The 21,855-nt window shown below is 42.3% G+C and overlaps 1 protein-coding gene across 2 annotated transcripts in view; it reads right to left on the bottom strand.

The window, feature by feature from the left end:
* LOC139268637 (cytosolic phospholipase A2-like) overlaps positions 1-21,855 on the bottom strand; it is a 246,768-nt gene that overhangs the window by 7,074 nt on the left and 217,839 nt on the right. For both annotated transcript variants that reach the window (XM_070887120.1, XM_070887121.1), the window contains exons 15-17: positions 18,498-18,682; positions 4,000-4,195; positions 1,695-1,852 (exon numbers count right to left, since the gene is read on the bottom strand). In XM_070887120.1, the coding sequence (XP_070743221.1) occupies positions 1,695-1,852; positions 4,000-4,195; positions 18,498-18,682 (539 nt within the window). The remainder of the gene's footprint in view (positions 1-1,694; positions 1,853-3,999; positions 4,196-18,497; positions 18,683-21,855) is intronic.

The raw sequence follows: 21,855 nt of genomic DNA, 5'->3' as shown, positions 1-21,855 counted from the left end.
ACAAATAAGAGTCTCATTAGTAATAAGGGAGAGGTGAAGTGAATATGGCCAATGGTAGAAAGGGTTTTGGTAACAGAATGGATGCAGGAAAGGAAATGGCTAGGATTAAGCAACAGGCTGAGGTTCTGCACCAGAGGAGTTAAGCTGAGGTGACAGTCAGCGAAGTTGGTGGAATTAGGGGCAAGAGATACAGAGGAGTGTACAGGTTTTTCAAACATTAAACCAGAAGAAATTTTGGCTCATCTGAGACTAGATGTTAGACAAGCAGTTGGAGAGGTGAGACACTGCCTTGGAATCTAAAGAGGAGGTGGAACGATAAAGTTCAGCACCATCTGCATATGTATGAACAGAGAAAGCCGAAGCTCAAGGCAATAACCAGGTGCACATTTAGCTCAAGGTTTCAGAAGAGTCACTGTGCTTTCACACGCTTTATTCAGATTATTGGGCTCACAGGTTCCTCTCAAATTCAGAGTTACTCTGCTATAGATTCATCCAGCTCAGCAGCCATTCTGATTTCATCCAGTTTAGGGCTGATCTACTCACCAGGACGGCGAGGCAATGAATCACTCTGGCCAATATATACAGAACAGTTAAAGCACTGTGTCTAGTTGTTACAACTGCATTCATTTAGCTCTCCAATTACACCTGCACAGTAGTGGCTCCGCTGTCAGTTCAGATTTCTTTTGACAATCCTGACTATTTGAAGAGATTGTGGTACAGCAAGGTGTATGCTTCATGATCAAACCAGAGTAGAAGTTGGCCCTACAACTCATTTGTAGTCATCACTAGTCACTCGGTAAATAAATGGACCATGAGTGAATGTAAACAGCCCTCTAGCATCTCCTAGTTACAGAATGGCACTGGTCGAGGCCTGGGATCAGGCTGTCCTGCTTGTTGACCAAGCCTATCTATAAAATATTGAAAATGTTATACATTCCTGTCCACAAACCTTATTTCCTGTTGTCATGATTTTTGGTGATGCTTTTCAGTTAACATTTGCCATTGTAAATTATTGTGTCAATACGTCCCCTTCAAGTTCGCTGACATGCTCCGGCCATTAGCTGACTCTGCTGAGTGAGTTTCTGAAGTCTGTTTTTCAACTTCATTGCTAGTTTGTATATCCAATAATTATATTCATCAAATGACCATCCAATGTCAATGGGTAATTTACCAGTAACAACATAAGAATTTTTAGGACCAAGAAAAGGCCATGAGGCTGAACATGGTGTTTTTGACAGCTCGTTTCTGCTCCATTCTCCACCTCGCCTCTCCCTCAATTATTTCTCTCTCCAGAAATGCATCTAATTATCTCTTGAACCCATTTATATGTGAGCTTCAATAACCTTCCATTAACTTATCCCACAAGTCTGTTATTGGATCTTTTCAGTTAACTTAAATTCCTGATATCTGGAATCACTGATGTTGCCCCCCTCTGAACCCTCTCAAGGGTCATAATATGATTTCCATGACTCGATGACTAGAATTAATAAGAGGGACAAATAAATTGAGCCCTTGAAGAATCCTGCACACCTGTGTCATTTACAACCGGCTACACATTATATTTTACAATGTTTTATATAAAAACAGAGCTTCAGTCACATAGTATATTATCTCTATAGCCAAGTATTCACATGAAAATTTCAATATGGCTTCAAAAATTAGCCCTCTGGCCCAATGTATGGTTTCAAACCTACCTCAATATTGTTGTGTGTGTTGAACTCCATTAGGTCATGAAGCTGTGTAAATGCCTTATTGGAATACTGGAAGTTGAAAGTAGAATATGGGGTGGAAACATCATCAAAGATGTCAAAGTCCATATTCTCCATTTCTTTCTCGCTCTCTCGTTTAACACCTTCAGCAAAGACAAGGTTTGTTTGAATACAAATGTCAATATTGGCACTTTAATTTCCACAATCTATTTTATTCTCTCCAGCCCCTACCCCCAACTCCTTCCAACGCACTCAATCATGCCGGGGTAAAGTTCCACTGGTGCTGGTTGACATCTGATACCTTGCCCAATTAGTCAACTGTTCTGAAGAAAGGTCATCGACCTGAAACATTAACTCTATTTCTCTCTCCACAGATGCAGCCGGACCTGGTGAGTGTTTCCAGCATTTTCTGCTTTTATTTCAGCCATTCTTTGGTGTAAGGTTATGTAGTGAGTGGCATCAGAATATTTGACTGCGGAGGTCATCAGAGCCAAACTCACCCGAAGTCCACACGCATGCACTTTCCAGCAGGAGGTTATTGGACAGTGGTGATTAGGTGGAACAACGGCTGCTGGTTGCTTTCCCTAGTCCTAGTATGCTGGGGCCAGTTATAGCACTCTTTCAGTTGTTGCTGTCCTAACTGAAGTCGACTCTCTCGACATGACTGGAGATTGAACCTGGAGTTTCCCTATTCTCAGGATCACATGAGGCTGTTCATTTACTAAACTTCTTCACATATCGCTCAGTGGCGCTCCACCTTTGAGCTCTGAATGTCTTTAGCAGCTTTCAAAATTCTAATTGGTGCTATTAATAGTTGATCAAATCAAGCAGGCCCAGCTCGATTGCTTTTTGAAGGTGGATCATCAGGTTGGGCTGCAGCCAAGCTTTAAGTTTTTTGGAAGTTTGGATAAGAGGAGGCTCTCTCCATTCTTCAGAACACCCAAGGCTGAGCTGATGAACTAACTTTGGACCTAATCCATCTTCTTGCTTACACTACAATGACTGCAGTTTCTTTGCGACTAATGGGCCAGGATTTAAGTAAATGGAACTGAAAATGTCCTCATTCTTAAAAAGACACACTGACATGTATTATCTACCAGCACCTGCAAAACCTATATTTGACAGAATTAGAGAACTGCTTGGAACGGGTTTCCTCATTTACAAGAGTCTCCTGTTGCAATCTTGAAATTCTAACCTTCATTACAGTGTGCATGCTTTTCTATGGAATCGAGTTTCTATAGATCTTATTAGATTCAATTCTAAATTCTTTTCTCATTAGGATTATCATGTGATGAGGAGAATAATAGTTACTGGTAATTTCAATGATGCTATGACACCACTGTGTTAATTGGGTGACTGGTGCTGTTTGCAAAAGCATTCACACTTGTCCACACTGCACTGGACCCAACATTGTATCTCATTTATAGCAAGGTCTAGCCTTTGGAGACAGCACTGCATTATAAACGATGCATACATGCCTCTTGAGACACAGAGTGGTCTTGGTCCAAAGAAAAAGTGCTGGATAAAAGCAAAAGCAAATGGCCACTGGCAGTGGACCTGGATGAAGGGGTGAGGCACCATCATAATAATAGCATTTGTATTTATATAGCACCATATCACATTAAAACATCTCAAAGCCCTTGACACAATGAGTAACTTTTGGAGTACAATGGTGGGAAATTTGATCTTGGCTTTGGATGGGATGATATCTCAGCCTGACTGCTCAGGCCAACTGGATGATTTCCACATTGCTGGCCTCTACAGACCTGCTCCTGATATGGGGGAAGGTCCTTGACCAGAATCATAAAGTAACAAATTTAGAGCAAACGTGTATAGATAAATGCAGATGTTCCAATGTTGCTGTCTGCTCCGAAGCCACACTGCCCTGCAAAGAGGCTGGATTCAGGCAGCCCGACCAGATTTATTTCTAATTATATATATTAGTGGCTTGATCAAATTACTGGACCAAGCTTTTAATGAGGTAATTCTGTGGAAATGGTGTCATGTTAAGACAGTATAGTCCTAGGTTAGTGCAAGTTAGTGGCAATCTGCCCTTTTATTTTACTGTTCAATGAGCACGGAAGTACATTGGGCTTTGCTATGGTGTCCTTTATGGTTGAATAAACTGGTGACATTTAATGTCTATGCTTAAGCATGAAGACTGCCACTTGGGCAAGGTACTAGAGGGGAGAAAACTGAGGGAAAAGAATTGTGCATGATTCAGGTACGTGCTTGTCTGGAGTCAGTCAGATGAAGTAATTACAAGTCAAGATTTGATAAAACTCCTTACCTGGAGCCTTATAATGCCTAAAATTGATGTTTGCCAGTACAAAGTGGATGATGGTTGGACAGTCTCTCTCTGTCATTGGGCTTTTGGGTTTGAAGACGTAGCATTCTTTCAATCCCTCTCGGTCGAAGACTTTGGTGTCAATCTTCGGGAATGGCAATTTGTTCATTTTTGCCCACTTCTCTGCAAGCAACAGCTCCTGTCAAATTAAACAGAGCAATGCTGAGGGATCCCATTACAGGAGTTCTGAGAGGGTAGTGAAATCATAAATAAACCAATAAAGCCCACAAGTTTTATTTTTCAATTCTACATACTCAAGAGTTCATTGGCCTCCGATGATTTTATCATTATAGACACTGATCATTGAGAAATCATTGCTTATTTCTGCATAAACTTGAGTGATTATGTCACAACATAATAGAGGAGTGCCTTTAGGGTAGGAATGTTTGAGTTTCACTCACAATTTCTGGCATTATGTGTACTTAACTTAATTATAGCCTTACAATCAGCCGACTGTTCACTCTTTCCCCAATATAAACTAATTGAACTCCCATTCGATCACTCCAGAGCAGCCATTATTTTCTGTATGAACCATCTGAATCCCTCAATTAGATAACTGCCTTGTAATCATTAGTGTACATTCTCTGCATTTTGCCTCCTCCTCCTCTCTAGGTCTGCTATACAACATTGCCAGGGTGAGTTGTGAAGCAGCAGCCTGCTCCCTACCCCCAACTAATGCTGCTCCTGAGCCAATCAGCAACACTTGCATGAATGGAGTCTGGTATTTTCCCACACGGAAATTTCCCTCTTCCCTCTCATCCTGTGGGATTATGCCATGCCTGTCTTCAGAGGAAGGGAGAGAAAGTGTACGACAGAGAAACAAAAATACAGATGGCCAGACAGACAGAAAGCATAGCCAATATAACATTTCTCCATCCAATTACATGTGAGAGAAAGAGCCCTGAAACTCTCACTGACACTGTGCATTAATACAGTCCTGGAGTGGTTCCCTCAGTCTTTCCTGACAGGAAATGGTGACGTTCTGTTCTCTTAAAGGCACACTGGAGGGATTTACTAATGGCCTTAACGTTTAGTTGAATAGTACAACATATCTAATTCTCTGAAAAAAAAACCCAGTTGGAACCACCACCATCATGACAACTGCTTCTTTGTACCAGCAGTTAAAATGGAGGTGTGACTTAACTGCATCGATATTACTGCCTTTTCATGGGTTGCAATCTTAATCTGCCAGAAGGCAGTGGAGTCCTTGTTTAAATTTGTAGATGGGACCCGACTACAATTTTAACCCGAGGCCAAAATGGTGGCAAGGGGCCCAGAAGGGTAAGTTAATTTTTGCTGCCCCAACCATAGGTTTCCCTCCTCTTTCCCCGACCCTCCTCCCAAACTACTGACCTTTCCTTAAGGTCTCCTGAAATCCCGCTTCCATCCACTAGCCAGCTAGTGCTTCCCGCTGGGCTTGGCCGGGAGACTGACAAAGCCTGGGAATTAAAATCTTCCGGGCCTCGCGCTGCGGGACGATGAAAGATAAAGGCAAATTTCTCAGTCTAATTTAATTTAGCAATGTTATTGCTCAGTCTGTTTTGAGTCATTAGGCCAGAATTTGGTGAACGAATAATGGCTTGTGAACGACACACACTGTTATTAATGTACAAATCGGCCAGGAACTGGTGGCAAAGAAGAGATGCCCTGTGAATTAGGAATGGCCACAAGTTGCAGGGAACACCATCAATAACCGAGCATTCAATCGGGGACGAATTTCACTTATACTACAGCATTGTCCCTGAAAGCAGTTTTGCCTCTGGTGACAGAAGTATAATGTGAATGGAGTTACGTCATCACAACTTTCTTTGTTAAAACTCACCTGACACTTGTTTAAAGGTGTACTCTATAACCTCAGGCTATTGTAATATATATAGCTCCATCTGTGGCACTGCAGCCAGTGCTGTTTATAATAAAGGGAACAGACTGGTGAGTTCCGGTATGTTCTGCCACGTTAAGGCTGTGTGTGTTTCTGTGAGTTACCAAAAATATCACAATGGCGATGAGAATGGCTAAAACGGATAAAACAAAGCTGAAATTTTTGTTGGTGAAGGATTCAGCCAGCCGACAGAGAGACTTTGAAAGCTTCTCTGTTTTGATTAACAGCTACAAATCTAAGGTAAATTACACTTCTTTGAACTGCCAGAGTCCAGATGGCCACACCTATGGGGGTAATAGGGCATTTGGGGGAATTTCAACGCGATCGTGAAAGTTTCAGAGTGTATGTCGATCGGCTAGAAATGATTTTCACCGCAAATAATATAATCGAAGTCTCCGATAATGAAAACCAGAACCGGGTGGTGTTGGAACGAAAATGGGTGATTTTCTTAACTGAAGCAGGACCCGAGGTGTATGAAACCCTGATAAATTTGCTTGTACCTGACAAGCCAAATCACACAACCCTGAAGCAGATTCTAACTAAGTTAGAATAGCACTACAGCCCTATGTCCTTGGAAATTGCTGAAAGTTATTGTTTCGGAATACGAAATCAGAGGATCGAAGAAAATATCAGTGAGTACATTGCAGCATTAAAAAAGCTATCTATTCACTGTAATTTCGGCGATTTTCAGGACCGAGCATTGCATGACCGCTTTGTTTGTAGGATGAAAAATGATGCGATCAGAAGAAAGTTATTGACAATGCCTAACTTGACTTTTGATTTAGCTTGTCAGACAGCTATGTCAATGAACATGGCCGACCAATATTCCCGAGAATTTCATATTATTTTCAGTTGGCAGACAATCGAGGTGAACCGTCTGCAGGTTAAAAGTAAAAGGCAGTTGCGCCCCAAAGTCTCAGAAACTGGCAATGGTGACAGAGTATTGGAGTCGTGCTATCGGTGCGTGGGACAACACATTGCTCAAAGTTGTCCATATGTGAAGGCAGAGTGTTTTGTCTGCAAGAAAACTGGACATTTTGCGAAGGCATGCCGACTGAATGATAAATCAGCTTTCAAAGCTATAAGTAGAAATCCCCAGAGACTACATAACATGGAAGAAAAACAACAAGATTAGGAGATTTTAGAGTTAAACATCATCAGGAGCACGAGGTTAACTGACAGCGATTCAAAAAGTATCATAATCTACATAGATGGGACCAAGATACCAATGGAAATTGACACTGGTCCATCTGTGAGTGTAGTACCGGAGTCGCTGTACCTTGACAAATTGCGTGATTTCCCATTGGAGAAAACCAAGATAGAGCTGCAAGGCTACTCGGGAGAGAACATTCCTGTGGTAGGTCATATCACCATACTGGTGAAATACAAGGACCAAGTTCAGAACTTGCCTCTATTAATAGTGGCAGGAGACAAGCATGCCTTACTAGGAAGAAATTGGTTGGGATCACTGAAGCTGGATTGGAGTGAAATTTTTCATGTTGAAACGAGATTTGCATCAAAAGGATGATGTCATCAAGAAGTATCCGAAAGTGTTCTGCGAAACGGGCAGTCCGATCCAAGGCTTCAAGGCGAGTGTCAGGGTACAGAAGGACGCTAGATCGGTTTACTACAAGCCACATTCTGTACCATATGCACTCAAGGAGAAAGTTGAGCAAGAACTCAAAAGACTAGAGACTGAGAACATTATTTCTAAGATAGATCGATGTAATTGGGCTACACCCATTGTTGTTGTATCTAAGTCAGATGGTAAGGTAAGATTGTGTGGTGATTATAAAGTAACTGTAAACCAGGTTCTAGAGGGTAATGTCCCCAATACATTGCCAAATGCAGAAGATTTGTTCACAACACTGACAGGGGGTCAGATCTTCTCAAAGTTGGATCTTACGAATGCCTACTTACAGCTGGAACTAGAAGAGGAGTCCAAGTCATGCTTGACTATAAATACTCATCTAGGTTTATATCAATTTAATAGGCTACCATTTGGAGTGTCTTCCGCCTCTGCCATATACCAAAGGGTGATGAACCAGATTTTGCAAGGTATTGAAGAGGTAGTATGTTATTTAGATGACATACTAATTTCAGCACCAAATAGACAAATTCATAACATATTGAATGAAGTCCTCAAACGACTAGAGAAACACAATGTACGAGTGGCTGCTCGCAAGTATGAGTTATTTCAAAACTCAGTGGAGTACTTAGGGTACAGAGTAGACAAAGATGGTTTACATCCAACCAAGGGAAAGCTGGATGCAATCAGAAATGCATCCACTCCCAAGAATGTCACTGAATTTCGATCATTTTTGGGTCTTTTGAACTATTATGGGAAGTTCCTACCAAATTTTGCTGCAGTATTACATCCATTGAATGAATATTGAAAAACAGGTCCATTGGAAGTAGTCAGAAGAATGCGATACAGCATTCAAGGAGTGTAAAAGCAAATTGGTAAAGAACACCATGTTAGTTCACTATGACGTATCTAAGGAGATCAAGCTAGCATGTGATGCCTCTCCGTATGGAGTTGGGGCAGTGATCTCTCATGTATTATGTAGTGGGGAAGAGACACCAACTGCTTTTGCTTCACGCACTTTCAACGTCAGTGAGCATAATTATGTGCAAATCGAAAGGGAAGCTTTGGCATTAATTTTTGGGGTCAAGAAATTCCACAAATAATTGTATGGTCGTAAGTATACCATCGTCACAGACTATAAGCCCCTGACAGCAATCCTTCATCCAAAGTCCCCAGTTCCAACATTAGCTGCAGCCCGAATGCAGAGATGGGCGTTGATTTTGACAGCATATATACATATGATATTGAATACAGACAATCAGCTGATCACAGTAATGCTGATGCTATGTCGAGATTGCCTTCCCCATCACAAGTTACACCCGATAGGGAAGAAGTGTTCTACTTTTCATACATCGATGAACTGCCAGTCACAGCTGAAGAGATTGGTAGAGCAACCAAATGTGACCCAGTTATGTCAAAGGTGTATGATTATATTGCAAACGGATGACCAAACCGGGTAACAAAGATATTCATCCATTCTTCATTCGTAGGAATGAATTATCAGTCGATAAAGATTGTATTATGTGGGGTGCAAGAGTGATTATACAAAATAAATTCAGGTCCAAATTATTAGGAGACCTCCATGACCAACACCTGGTAATGTGCTTGACCAAGAGTTTTGCACGCAGTTACTTATGGTGGCCAGATCTTGATAAAAATATAGAGTACATCGTCAGTCAGTGTACGACATGTCAATTGGTAAGCAAGCAACTACCATCATTACCATTATAGCCATGGAAATGGCCTCCCAGGTGTGGCAAAGGCTACATATCGATTTTGCTGAGTTAGAAGGACAACAATTGTTCATTGTGATTGATAGCCATTCAAAGTGGGTTGAGGTATTTCCAATGTGGAAAATAACAACAAGTAAGGCATTTTACGAAGATTATTTTCTTCATTTGACCTCCCAGAAGAAATTGTTTCTGACAATGGACCACAATTTCGTTCAGAAGAATTTGCACAGTTCACGAGCAAAAATGGTGTGAAACATACCAAGGTTCCACCATACCACCCTGCTTCAAATGGTGCAGCAGAGCGCACAGTACAAATTATAAAACGTGCCCTCATCAAACAGATGTTGGATCCAAATCCAAAGAAACGACAGTTGTCATTGGACCACAAATTGGCTAATTTTCTAATTACGTATCGTAATACTCCTCACACAACTACTGGTAGAACACCAGCAGAGTTTTTTCTCAAACGACAGCCACGAACCAGATTCTCCTTGTTAAAACCAAACTTGGCACAGTCCATAGAAGAGACACAATTAAGGCAGAAAGAGAATCATGACAGAGGTAGAGTAAAAGAGAGAAGTGTGAAATTAAATTAGGAGGTGAGAGTGAAGAACCATCACCATAAATGGTTAAAGTGGTTACTAGGAAGAGTGGTGAAGATATGTGGTCCTCGCACATATTTGGTCAAGATGTTTGATAATGGACAGGTTAGGTTTGTTCACATTGATCATATTTTACCTACAGACATGGAAGGAGTTGAAGGTGGGAGTGATTCAATTATTTCTGACTCAACAGATAGTTTTGATACACCAGTAGCATATCCTACATCCAATGTACTGGAAATAAATCCAAGAGAAAGTCAGAATTTAAGTCTGAGTCCGAGTCAGGAAAACAAACAGTCTGAAGTTAGAGAGAGTTCAAATGGAAATCAAGGGCATCCCTCGGAGGAAAACTTTCCTGAGGATCAGCCTCGAATGAGTTTAAATTCGGCACCATGTTTGGAAGGTTCTGTTCGAAAGCGAAGGTATCCTCTTCGAAACAGAAAACAAGTGGTAAAGCTTGATTTGTAAATATGGCAAAATAAGTCCATATCCTTTGTTATGTATAACCATGCAAGTTATGTATGATGATTATTTTGTTATGATTACTACTTCATTAAGGAGGGAGAAGTGTAATATGTATAGCTCCACCTGTGGACTCCTGTGGCACTGCAGCCAGTGCTGTTTATAATAAAGGGAACAGGTCACCTGACTGGTGAGTTCCAGTATATTCTGCCATCTTAAGGCTGTGTGCGTTTCTTTGAGTTACCGAAAATATCTATAATCTTTTCACAATATATTAACTCACCCACTGTTAAAGCTCTAGTTTTAAAGGGAATTAAAGTATATGAGGATAATGTGGGAAGTTGGAGTTGAGGTCGAAGATCAGCCATGATCTTGTTGAATGGCAGAGCAGGCTCAAAGGGCCAAATGGCCTACTCCAGCTCCTATTTATTTCTGCAACTAATAAAAAGTAGACAATAAAGAGCCTGTCAATTCCTGGTTGGTGTGTCAGTCACGCTTCAGTTAACACAGAAGATGTTCATGAATGTGTCTACTATGATTTGACAATTCAACTACAAAACACACTCGAAAAGGCACCAATAGCCTTTGATAATGCATAGTTGTTGCCAAATCACATCAGCAGATTCTTCCAGGCAACACATCGTGCTCTATGAACGATATTTCAAAATGATTAATTTGCTCACAATCACATTCAGCACTGTGCACATCCATTAACCAATTGCTTGAAGCATGATTGCATGGATTAGACAGACATGTATTGTCTCTGAATCAAAAGGTTTTGTGTGCAATCCTGCACCCTGCTCTCCTCCCCCACAGATTTCAGCACATCCTTTTGGTTTATACTCCACCGCAGTACTGAAGGAATGTCACGTTGTCAGTGGCACTTTTCTTCAGATGAGAGGGTAAACCAAAACTGGCTGCCTTGTATGTTAAATAAGTTAATATTTCTCCCTCGACCAACATAACATATAATTACATCAAATTTTACAGCACAGAAACAGGTAATTCGGCCCAACTGATCTGTGAAAGTGTTTATGCTCCATACAAAGCTCCTCGCACCTTACTTCATCTCACCCTATCAACATATCCTATTCCTTTTTCCCTCATGTACTTTTCTAGTTTCCTCTTAAATCTATGCTATTTGCCATTCCACACAGTAGCAAATTCCACATTTTCACCACTGAACATCACTAAAATGGATTAAAGGTCATTCACCTCATTGCTCTCTGTGGATCCTTGTGTGTAATTGAACTGCCACATTTGCCTACTTAGCAACAGCTCATAAAGTAGCTCATCTCATTTATAGATTTCTTGAGCACGTGAAGAAGAATGGTATCAGTGTCAGCTGTGGTTCAGTGGATAGCACCCTCGCCTCTGAGTCAGAAGGTTGTGGGTTCAAGTCTCACTCCAGGGACTTGAGCACAAAAAACCTAGACTGACACTCCAGTGCAATGCTGAGAGAGTGCTGCACTGTTGGAGGTGCTGCCTTTCAGATGAGATGTTAAACCGAGGCCCCATCTGTTCTCTCAGCTGGACATAAGAGATCCCATGGCACTATTGTGAAGAAGAGCAGGGGTGTTATCCCCGGTGACCTGGCCAATATTTATCCCTCAATCAACATAACAAAAACGGCTTATTTTGTAAATATCACATTGCTGTTTGTGGGAGCTTGCTGTGTGCAAATTGGCTACCCGTTTCCCACATTACAACAGTGACTACACACCAAAAGTACTTCTTTGGCTGTGAAGCACTTTGAGACGTTCAGTGGTCGTGAAAGGCGCTATATAAATGTATGCTTTATTTCTTTCTTTAGCTCTTTCTTTGAGTGCTGTTGACTACAGATACTGATTCTCCTACACTGTAATATAAAATGGGCATCACTCAACCCAGTTTTGTGGGTGTCGAGGTGTTGTCAGGTCCCCACTTAAAATCTAAACACAAGTAGCTACATTCTCTCCTTGCTACCCACCAGTTATGAGTCTTAGGCTACCAGCGGCCTTGATTTGGAACTGCAGTGGGAAGAAAGATGAGGAGCCTACAGCACATGGAGGTTGCGGGTTTCCGTGCTGTGTGGATCATTGTCGCTGTTCCCCTGGACCCTAACTTAGAAACATAGAAACATAGAAAATAGGTGCAGGAATAGGCCATTCGGCCCTTCGAGCCTGCACCGCCATTCAATAAGATTATGGCTGATCATTCCCTCAGTATCCCTTTCCTGCTTTCTCTCCATATCCCTTGATCCCCTTAGCCGTAAGGGCCATATCTAACTCCCTCTTGAATATATCCAATGAACTGGCATCAACAACTCTCTGCAGCAGGGAATTCCACAGGTTAACAACTCTGAGTGAAGAAGTTTCTCCTTCTCTCAGTCCTAAATGGCCTACCCCTTATCCTAAGACTGTGTCCCCTGGTTCTGGACTTCCAACATCGGGAACATTCTTCCCGCATCTAACCTGTCCAGTCCCTTCAGAATCTTGTATGTTTCTATGAGATCCTCTCTCATCCTTCTAAACTCCAATGTATAAAGGCCCAGTTGATCCAGTCTCTCCACATATGTCATTCCAGCCATCCCTGGAATCAGTCTGGTGAACCTTCGCTGCACTCCCTCAATAGCAAGAACATCCTTCCTCAGATTAGGAGACCAAAACTGAACACAATATTCCAGGTGAGGCCTCACCAAGGCTCTGTACAATTGCAGTAAGACCTCACTGCTCCTATACTCAAATCCCCTAGCTATGAAGGCCAACATACCATTTGCCTTCTTCACCGCCTGCTGTACCTGTATGCCAACTTTCAATGACTGATGAACCATGACACCCAGGTCTCGTTGTACCTCCCCTTTTCCTAATCCCCATTCAGATAATATTCTTCACGTTTTTGCCCCCAAACTGGATAACCTCACATTTATCCACATTATACTGCATCTGCCATGCATTTGCCCACTCACCTAACCTGTCCAAGTCACGCTGCAGCCTCTTAGCGTCCCCCTCACAGCTCACACCGCCACCCAGTTTAGTGTCATCTGCAAACTTGGAGATATTACACTCAATTCCTTCATCTAAATCATTGATGTATATTGTAAAGAGCTGGGGTCCCAGCACTGAGTCCTGCGGCACTCCACTAGTCACTGCCTGCCATTCTGAAAAGGACCCGTTTATCCCGACTCTCTGCTTCCTGTCTGCCAACCAATTCGCTATCCACGTCTGTATATTACCCCCAATACCATGTGCTTTGATTTTACACACCAATCTCTTGTGTGGGACCTTGTCAAAAGCCTTTTTAAAGTCCAAATACACCACATTCTCCCTTGTCCACTCTACTAGTTACATCCTCAAAAAATTCCAAAAGATTTGTCAAGCATGATTTCCCCTTCATAAATCCATGCTGACTTGGACCGATCCTGTCACTGCTTTCCAAATGCGCTGCTATTTCATCCTTAATAATTGATTCCAACATTTTCCCCACTACTGATGTCAGGCTAACCGATCTATAATTACCCGCTTTCTCTCTCCCTCCCTTTTTAAAAAGTGGTGTTACATTAGCTATCCTCTAGTCCATAGGAACTGATCCAGAGTCGATCGACTGTTGGAAAATGATCACCAATGCATCCACTATTTCTAGGGCCACTTCCTTAAGTACTCTGGGTTGCAGACTATCAGGCCCCGGGGATTTATTGGCCTTCAATCCCATCAATTTCCCTAACACAATTTCCCGTCTAATAAGGATATCCTTCAGTTCCTCCTTCTCACTAGACCATCGGTCCCCAAGTACTTCTGGAAGATTATTTGTGTTTCCCTTCGTGAAGACAGAACCAAAGTATTGGTTCAATTGGTCTGCCATTTCTTTGTTCCCCATTATAAATTCACCTGAATCCGACTGCAAGGGACCTATGTTCGTCTTCACTAATCTTTTTCTCTTCACATATCTATAGAAGCTTTTGCAGTCATTGTTAAAGAGTGTTAACTTATAGTGTTAAAGAGTCTAACTGAAATGTTGGGTTAAAAGTAAACTGTGTTTCAGTTCAGATTCCTTCACCCGATTGAATGCTCGATTACTATATCAGTCCAGACTGGGCAGTTGCTATATTATAAACTTAACTTTTAGTCAACACAACAACGGACCCTGAAGTATCCAGAAACACAATACACCCTCTCCTCACGATTGTGTTAGAGATGGGTTAGTGGCTGTAGGTCTACAGAACATGTTGACACCAGGTACACCATATCCTTTAGCACATTCTTCAGTTTTATTTGTTCAAGAAGAATGTTTGGTTATAGGGAATGTTTCGCTTGCCATGGAGGAGTTCCTAAAATTATGTTGTCAGTCGGTTTTATTGTTGGCCTCTTTGAAAGTTCTTCCACAACAGCAAATACCCATGGCCAGCAAATGAAAGTTGTGAACGGGACTTGGGAAGAATTGCACAAAGTCTATTCTGGTTTAACGTTACTGTTAGTGCTCAGAACTGTGGTCAGCAAACAGGCTAGTCTCAGAGCAGCACCTGCTTTTACATTCTCAGCCCTGGAGTATAATCATGCAATAAAACTACCGCAATTGTAGCAGATGGGTCCTGAAAAGGTGGTACATTTTACTGCCCTCTACATTTTTCCGCTTGCAAATAAGAAAGGCTGCATACAGTGATACCACAAGTCCCGGCCAAGATGGAGATGATTGGGTAATTTTCCCGTCAATCACACCTGCAGACCATACTGCTGTAAGTAATTGGAATTGATTTTCCGCACATCATTTGTATTGTGTAACTATCCTCCCTCCACTCACTGCATTTTGCTGGAGAAATAATCCTGCTGCCCTCAGGAAACTCTGCTTGCTGTAGTTTCGGTCATGAGTTCAGTGACTCCATAAATTAAAACCCGCCTGACTCCAACTCACTGGCTGACACAATGGTGTCAATATTCGCTCCGAATAAGAAAATAGAAAGTACTGTAACTTGAGAAGAATGTTACTACTGAATCTGTTTCCACCACCTTTCAGGCAGTGCTGTTACTATCCTCCTCATTGTTTGCTACATTTCCAGGTTTTGTCATCTGCAAACTTTGACATTTTGCCCAGTATACCCAAGTGCAGGTTTTATATATATAGATTAAAAAAGAGCAGTGGTCCTAATACCAACTCCTAGGGAACACCACTGTACACTTCCCTTCAGTCTGGAAAACAACCATTCACTATTAATCTCGGCTTCTGTCCCTTGGCCAATTTTGTATCCATGCTGCCACTGTCCCTTTAATCCCATGGACTTCAATAAGTCTATTATGTGGTACTTTGTCAAACGCCTTTCAAAGGTTCATATACACATCAACCGCTCTCCCCTCATCAAACCTCTCCATTACTTCATCAAAGAACGTGATCAAGTAAGCCAAACATGATTTTCCATTCACAAATCCATGCTAACTTTCATTTATTAGCCCATACTTTTCCAAATGCCAATTAATTTTGTCCTGGATTAGTATATTTTTAAAGATGGGCTAATGCTTCTACACCCACTCTAGAATTACTTTTCGGCTTTTGCAATAAGGAATGCCAGTTCAATTATGTCAGTGATAAGGCAATTTTATATTGCACAAGGCCCATGTTAGTGCATTTCGATTTAAAATTAAATATCAGCTACTTTAATTCAGTCACAATATATAAGGCATTATAAACTAGCTTCACTCACAGTAATAGTGCCCCAGCCAAACTTGACACAGTTATTACAGAATTAATCAGTTTCTCCGAGACTGGTCTCCAATGGAAGGGCAAAAACACTTAATTCACAGAGAACCATCTTGTGGCACTGTTCAAATATATATTTCATTTACAGTTATTTTAAATGTAATCATAGTTTAATGCAGCAGTTATGAACTATATCATTTTTACTATTTGAGGAGTTAGCTACACTTAATAACTACTGTAAAAATATCTATGTGCATCAGTTACCAATCGTTTGTTCTATTACTGTTTCATAAATTTTGTGACACAATTAAAACCTAAGTTAAAGTCTAGTGGACTGTTATTCTGCCATCTTCCAAAGACAAGGGCGATCATACAAGGGCATATGACGAAATGATTAATTAAATAAGCTGAAGAGTGTTATCTTTGTTCTCTGGGCAGGCTATGAATTTACCTAGATACCTTGCACAAACATTTTTTTCTGGAACATATGGACCTGAGACTCGATAACAAGAGTGGTCTGAAATATGGAAGGCAAAAAGAGTTATATTTAAAGTCAGAGAGAAACCCCTAAAATATAATTGAGTTCCTGAAGTAGGTGTCTTACTCGACCAACTTAAGCCAAATCTAAATCTGCTGGGACTCGCTAATGTTAGCCGCCAGGAAGATTGGCTTTTAGTAGCTCTGCTGGGCCAACAGCGTGACAATCTTACACGTGGCTTGCGTGAGACCTCTGCTTCTGGAACTTAGTGCCACCAGCCCTATACGGAAATACTTACAGGTTTAAAGTGGATGTGTAATAAAAAGATTAACACAGGCCTGTCAGCAAAGTGATTCAATGGGAATCAAATTTTAGACTGGATATCTCAGGTGCTGAAAACAGTAGCGGCCTCAGGCCGAAATGTCTCAGTGTTGTGTCAGCTCTGTGCTGGATTATTCTTGTGACACAAACCTGACAATGTTGTCAATGGGACTGAGACCAGTCTCAGTGGATGATGATAATCAGTCCTGAAACTGGCTGCTCCCTTTGACTCATAATGTGCTGTGACCCGACTGAGCGCTTAGTGCCTTTAGCTAATCTGGGCTCAATTTCACCAGTCTTCTCTTTGATGCCACCATCCACAAACTGCAACAATTCACCCAGGACCCATCAGCTTTCATTCTCACAGGCACAGGATCCGCATCCCCCCACCCTCTCCTCATCATCAGCCACAGGCTACCTGTGCGAGGGGTGAGATAATCGAGGTGCTTAAGATGTTAACAAGATTTGATGGGTAGATACAATTGCCTCTGATGGGGCGAATCAAGAATGAGGGGTCATAATCTTAAAATTAGCACTAGGCTATTTAGGAGAGTAAGCAGGAAGCATTTTTTCACACAAAGGGTAGCAGAAATCTTGAATTATCTTCCCCAAAAGAGAGTAAAGGCTGCATGTAGAGACACCATGAGTCCCGGCCAGAATGGAGATGATTGTGTAATTCCCCTGTCAATCACGCCTGGAGACCGTTCTGCTGTAAGTAACTGGGATTGATTTTACACACATCATATGTAACTATCCTCTCTCCACTCGCTGCATTTTGGTGGAGATGTAATCCTGCTGCACTCAGGAGACTCTGCTTGCTGTAGTTTCGGTCATGAGTTCAGTGACTCCATAAATTAAAACCACAAGTCCCGCCTGCCTCCAACTCATTGGCTGAAACAATGGTGTCAATATTCACTCCGAATAAGAAAATAGACACGGCTGTAACCTGAGCAAAACCTTTCACTGTTCCAGTGGGAGAATCTGTTTGCTGTAGTTTCGGTCATGAGTTGAGAGATTGTTTGTTCTGCCCCGCCTCCAACCCACCGGCGAGGAAAAAGCAGTAGGAGACAGAAACAATCAGAAAGCTCCAAGCTGTATCAAATCAGGAGAAAGATGAAGCAGAGTGGGAGGGAACAGCAATAGGTTTGAATTGCATCATTAAAGGATGAAAGATGAAAGAAGTCTTACAACAGATAAACACAGGGGGTATCTGTAGCTCCTCTAGTGGCAGGACAACAGCCAGGCATTTACAGAAAAAAAGACTTGCATGTATATAGCGCCTTTCACGACCACTGGACGTCTCAAAGCGCTTTATAGCCAATTTTTGGAGTGTAGCCACTGTTGTAATTTGGGAAGCGTACAGTGCTGAAACCAACACCCTGATTCTGGCAGCAGAATTGTTGGCCCAAGGATGCTACTCTGTCATGACCCAAATGTAACAGTGCATTAACACTCTTACTTGTTTTTACACCCTCCACAGACAAATAAATAAAGCCAAAGTTGTCAAAAAACAGGAAGTGGAAACTATTGATCTAAAAGTTAAGACCAGCTTGAGGAACTGAAATGTCACATTAAGACAACACTTTGTAAAAGAATGCAAGTTCTTCCAAGTAGTTGCTTTGCAGACAGTATGAGCAGAACTATTCTTAGACATAGGCCCATAAAGTGCTCCTGCATACATTTAAAAGAAAAAAGATTAATTTTTTTTTACCTTAAAAGGAGGGCTGGAGTCACTTGGCCTGGCAGAAAAATCGAAAGAGATGATGAGGTCGATTGCACGCTGGGGTCTCAGTATTAGTGGGTAAGGCAGGTTGAAAGTGAGTCCACTGTCCACAACATGGATCTTTTTACTTTTCACATCGAGTGGTTCATAAATCCTTTCAAATTCATCTGGATCTGTAAGAATATTGGACAGGGAAACATGAATTCAGATTACCCAGAGAACAAACTCCCCTGACGCTGCCTTTCCCCTCTTTTAGTCTACCAATTAACATTGCTGGTTCACGTGAAGGAATCATTTTAGTAACAGCTTCAAACAATGTTAAGTTCTTTCCATAGTAACAGGAGTCAAGAGATACAAAGCTGACTGGAACATAGGAACAGAAGCAGGTCATTCAGCCCCTTTAGCCAGTTCAATGAGATCGTGGCTGATCTTTATCCTAACTCCATCCACCCACCACAGCTCCATATCTGTCAATACCCTTGGCTAGCAAAAATCTATCAATCTCAGATTTAAAATTATTAATTGTGCTAGCGTCTACTGCTTTTCGTGGGAGAGTGTTCCACACCTCTACTGCCCTTTGCATGAAGTAGTGTTTCCAAACTTCTTTTCGGAATGGCCTGGCCCTGATATTAAGGTTTGCCCCCTTGTCCTAGACTCCCCCACCAGCAGGAAATTTTCCCTCTATCTACCCGATCAATTCCTTTCAAAATCCTAAAAACCTCAATCAAATCACCCCTTAACCATCTATAAACCCAGTTTATGTAAACTCTCCTCATAAACAATACTCCCTGTAACTTTGTTTTGCCACCACATGGCCTCTTTAATCTATAATTAAGGATAGAGTGACTGAGCACATAAAGACATTCGAGCTCAGTACAGAGAACCAACTTATATTTGTAATGGGTTGGTCATGTCTAACGAATCTAATTGAATTTTTTGAGGAAGTAACTAAAGTAGTAAACAGGGGAATGTCTATATAGTTTAAATGGACTTCCAGAAGGCATTCGATAAGGTTCCCCAAAAGACATTGTTAACTAAAATTAAAGCTCATGGAATTGAAGGCAAATTATTGACCTGGTTATTAGATTGATTCATCATCATCATCATCATCATCGGCAGTCCCTCGAAATCGGTGGGACAGATGTTCGTCAGGGAAAGGGGTTTGTCACGGATTTACCACATGCTCCTTCCACTGCCTGCGCCTGATCTCTTCACGCTTGCAGCGTTGAGTTTCGAAAAGCTGAACGCCCTCCCGGATGCACTTTGTCCACCTAGGGCAGTCTTCGGCCAGGAACTCCCAGGTGTCAGTGCTGATGTCACACTTCACCAGGGAGGCTTTGAGGTGTCCTTGTAACGTTTCCGCTGCCCACCTTTGGCTCGTTTGCCAAGAAGGAGCTCCGCATATAGCAGTTGCTTAGGGAGTCTCGAGTCTGGCATGCGAACTAAGTGGCCTGCCCAGTGAAGCTGATCTAGTGTGGTTAGTACTTCAATGCTGGGGATATTAACCTGGGCGAGGACACTGATGTTGGTGCATCTGTCCTCCCAGGGGATTTGCAGGATCTTGCGGAGACATCGTTGGTGATATATCTCCAGCGACTTGATGTGTCTTCTGTACATCGTCCATGCCTCTGATCCATACAGGATCCATGTATTACTACAGCCCTGCAGACCATGAGCTTTGGTGGTAGATTTGAGGGCCAGGTCTTCGAACACTCTTTTCCTCAGGCGACCGAAGGCTGCACTGGCGCACTGTCTGCCTTTGTTGACAAGAGGCTCCCGAAGTATGGGAAGTGGTCCACGTTGTCGAGGGCCATGCCGTGAATCTTGATGATTGGAAGGCAGTGCTGTGCGGCGAGGACAGGCTGGTGGAGGACCTGTGTCTTACGGATGTTAAGCGCAAGGCCCATGCTTTCATATGCCTCGGTGAGTACATCGACTATATCCTGGAGTTCAGTCTCCAAATGTGTGCAGACGCAGGCGCCATCCGCGTACTGCAGTTCAACGACAGAGGTTTGGGTGGTCTTGGACCTGGTCTGGAGGCGGTAAAGTTAAACAGCTTCCTACTGGTTTTGTACTTTTGTTCCACTCCGGCGGGGAGCTTGTTGACAGTGAGGTGGAGCATGGCAGTGAGGAAGATTGAGAAGAGGGTTGGAGCGATGATGCAGCCCTGTTCGACCCTGATTCGAATGTGGAATGGGTCTGTAACAGATCCGTTGGTAAGGATCACAGCCTTCATGTCGTCGGGAAGCTGGCAAAGGATGTTGACAAATTTTTGGGGGCACCCAAAATGGAGGAGGACGCTCAATAAGCTCTCACGGTCGATAGTGTCAAAGGCCTTTGTAAGATTGAAAAAGGCCATGTATAAGGGCTGGCGCTGCTCCCTGCATTTTTCCTGCAGTTGTGGTGCTGCAAAGATCATGTCCATTGCTCCCCGTATGGGACGAAATCCGCACTGTGATTCCGGGAGGAGCTCCTCAGCCACAGGGAGAAGACGGTTGAGGAGGACTCTAGCGACAACCTTCCCAGTGGTTGATAGCAGGGAGATTGATTACATGGTAGAAGACAGAGAGTAGGGATAATGCATATGTACTCAAATTGTAGGGAGAGACTGGTAGTGTCCCACAAGGATCTGTGCTGGGGCCTGAACTATTCACTATCTTTATTAATTACTTAGATAACAGAATAGAGAACCATTTATCAAAGTTTGACAATGACACAAAGATTGGTGGCACATTAAGTACTGTAGATGGGAGTATAAAATTACAAAGAGACATTGATTAAGTGAGTGGGCAAAACTGTGACAGATGGATTTCAACGCAGGTAAGAGTGAGGTCATCCATTTTGGAGCAAAGAAGGATAGAACCAAGTATTTTTTTAATTGGTGAAATAGGAACAATGGAGGTCCAAAGAGATTTAGACATCCATGTACACTGATCACCAAAATGTAGTAGCCAGGTACAAAAAGACTAATAAAACGTTAGCCTTTATAACAGAGGACTAGAATATAATGGGGAGGGTGTTTTGCTACAACTATTCAAAGCCCTGCTTAGACCCCATCTGGAGTATTGTGTACAGTTCTGGTCTTGGAAGGAGTCCAGCGCAAATTCACCAGAAGGTTACCAGGGTTCCAAGGGTTAGGTTTTGAGCAATGTTCCCTTTAAGCTGAGTGGCGCTTTAGGGATCCCGCGCAGCCGGCCTTTCAATGTAATACCTGTTCTGAGGGTGACTTTACACAGAGTCACCGGGGGAAAGGGGCCACCATTTTCTGCCACCATCTTTGTCTGCATTCATCGTTTTCAGCAGCCATAAAAATCATTTAACACAAAACTTGGTGCAGCTAGAAGAA

The sequence above is a fragment of the Pristiophorus japonicus genome, chromosome 8, assembly GCF_044704955.1.
Source record: "Pristiophorus japonicus isolate sPriJap1 chromosome 8, sPriJap1.hap1, whole genome shotgun sequence".
Lineage (NCBI taxonomy): Eukaryota > Metazoa > Chordata > Chondrichthyes > Pristiophoridae > Pristiophorus > Pristiophorus japonicus.
The sequence above is the reverse complement of the archived record's forward strand: the minus strand, read 5'-3'. Positions and strand labels throughout refer to the sequence as shown.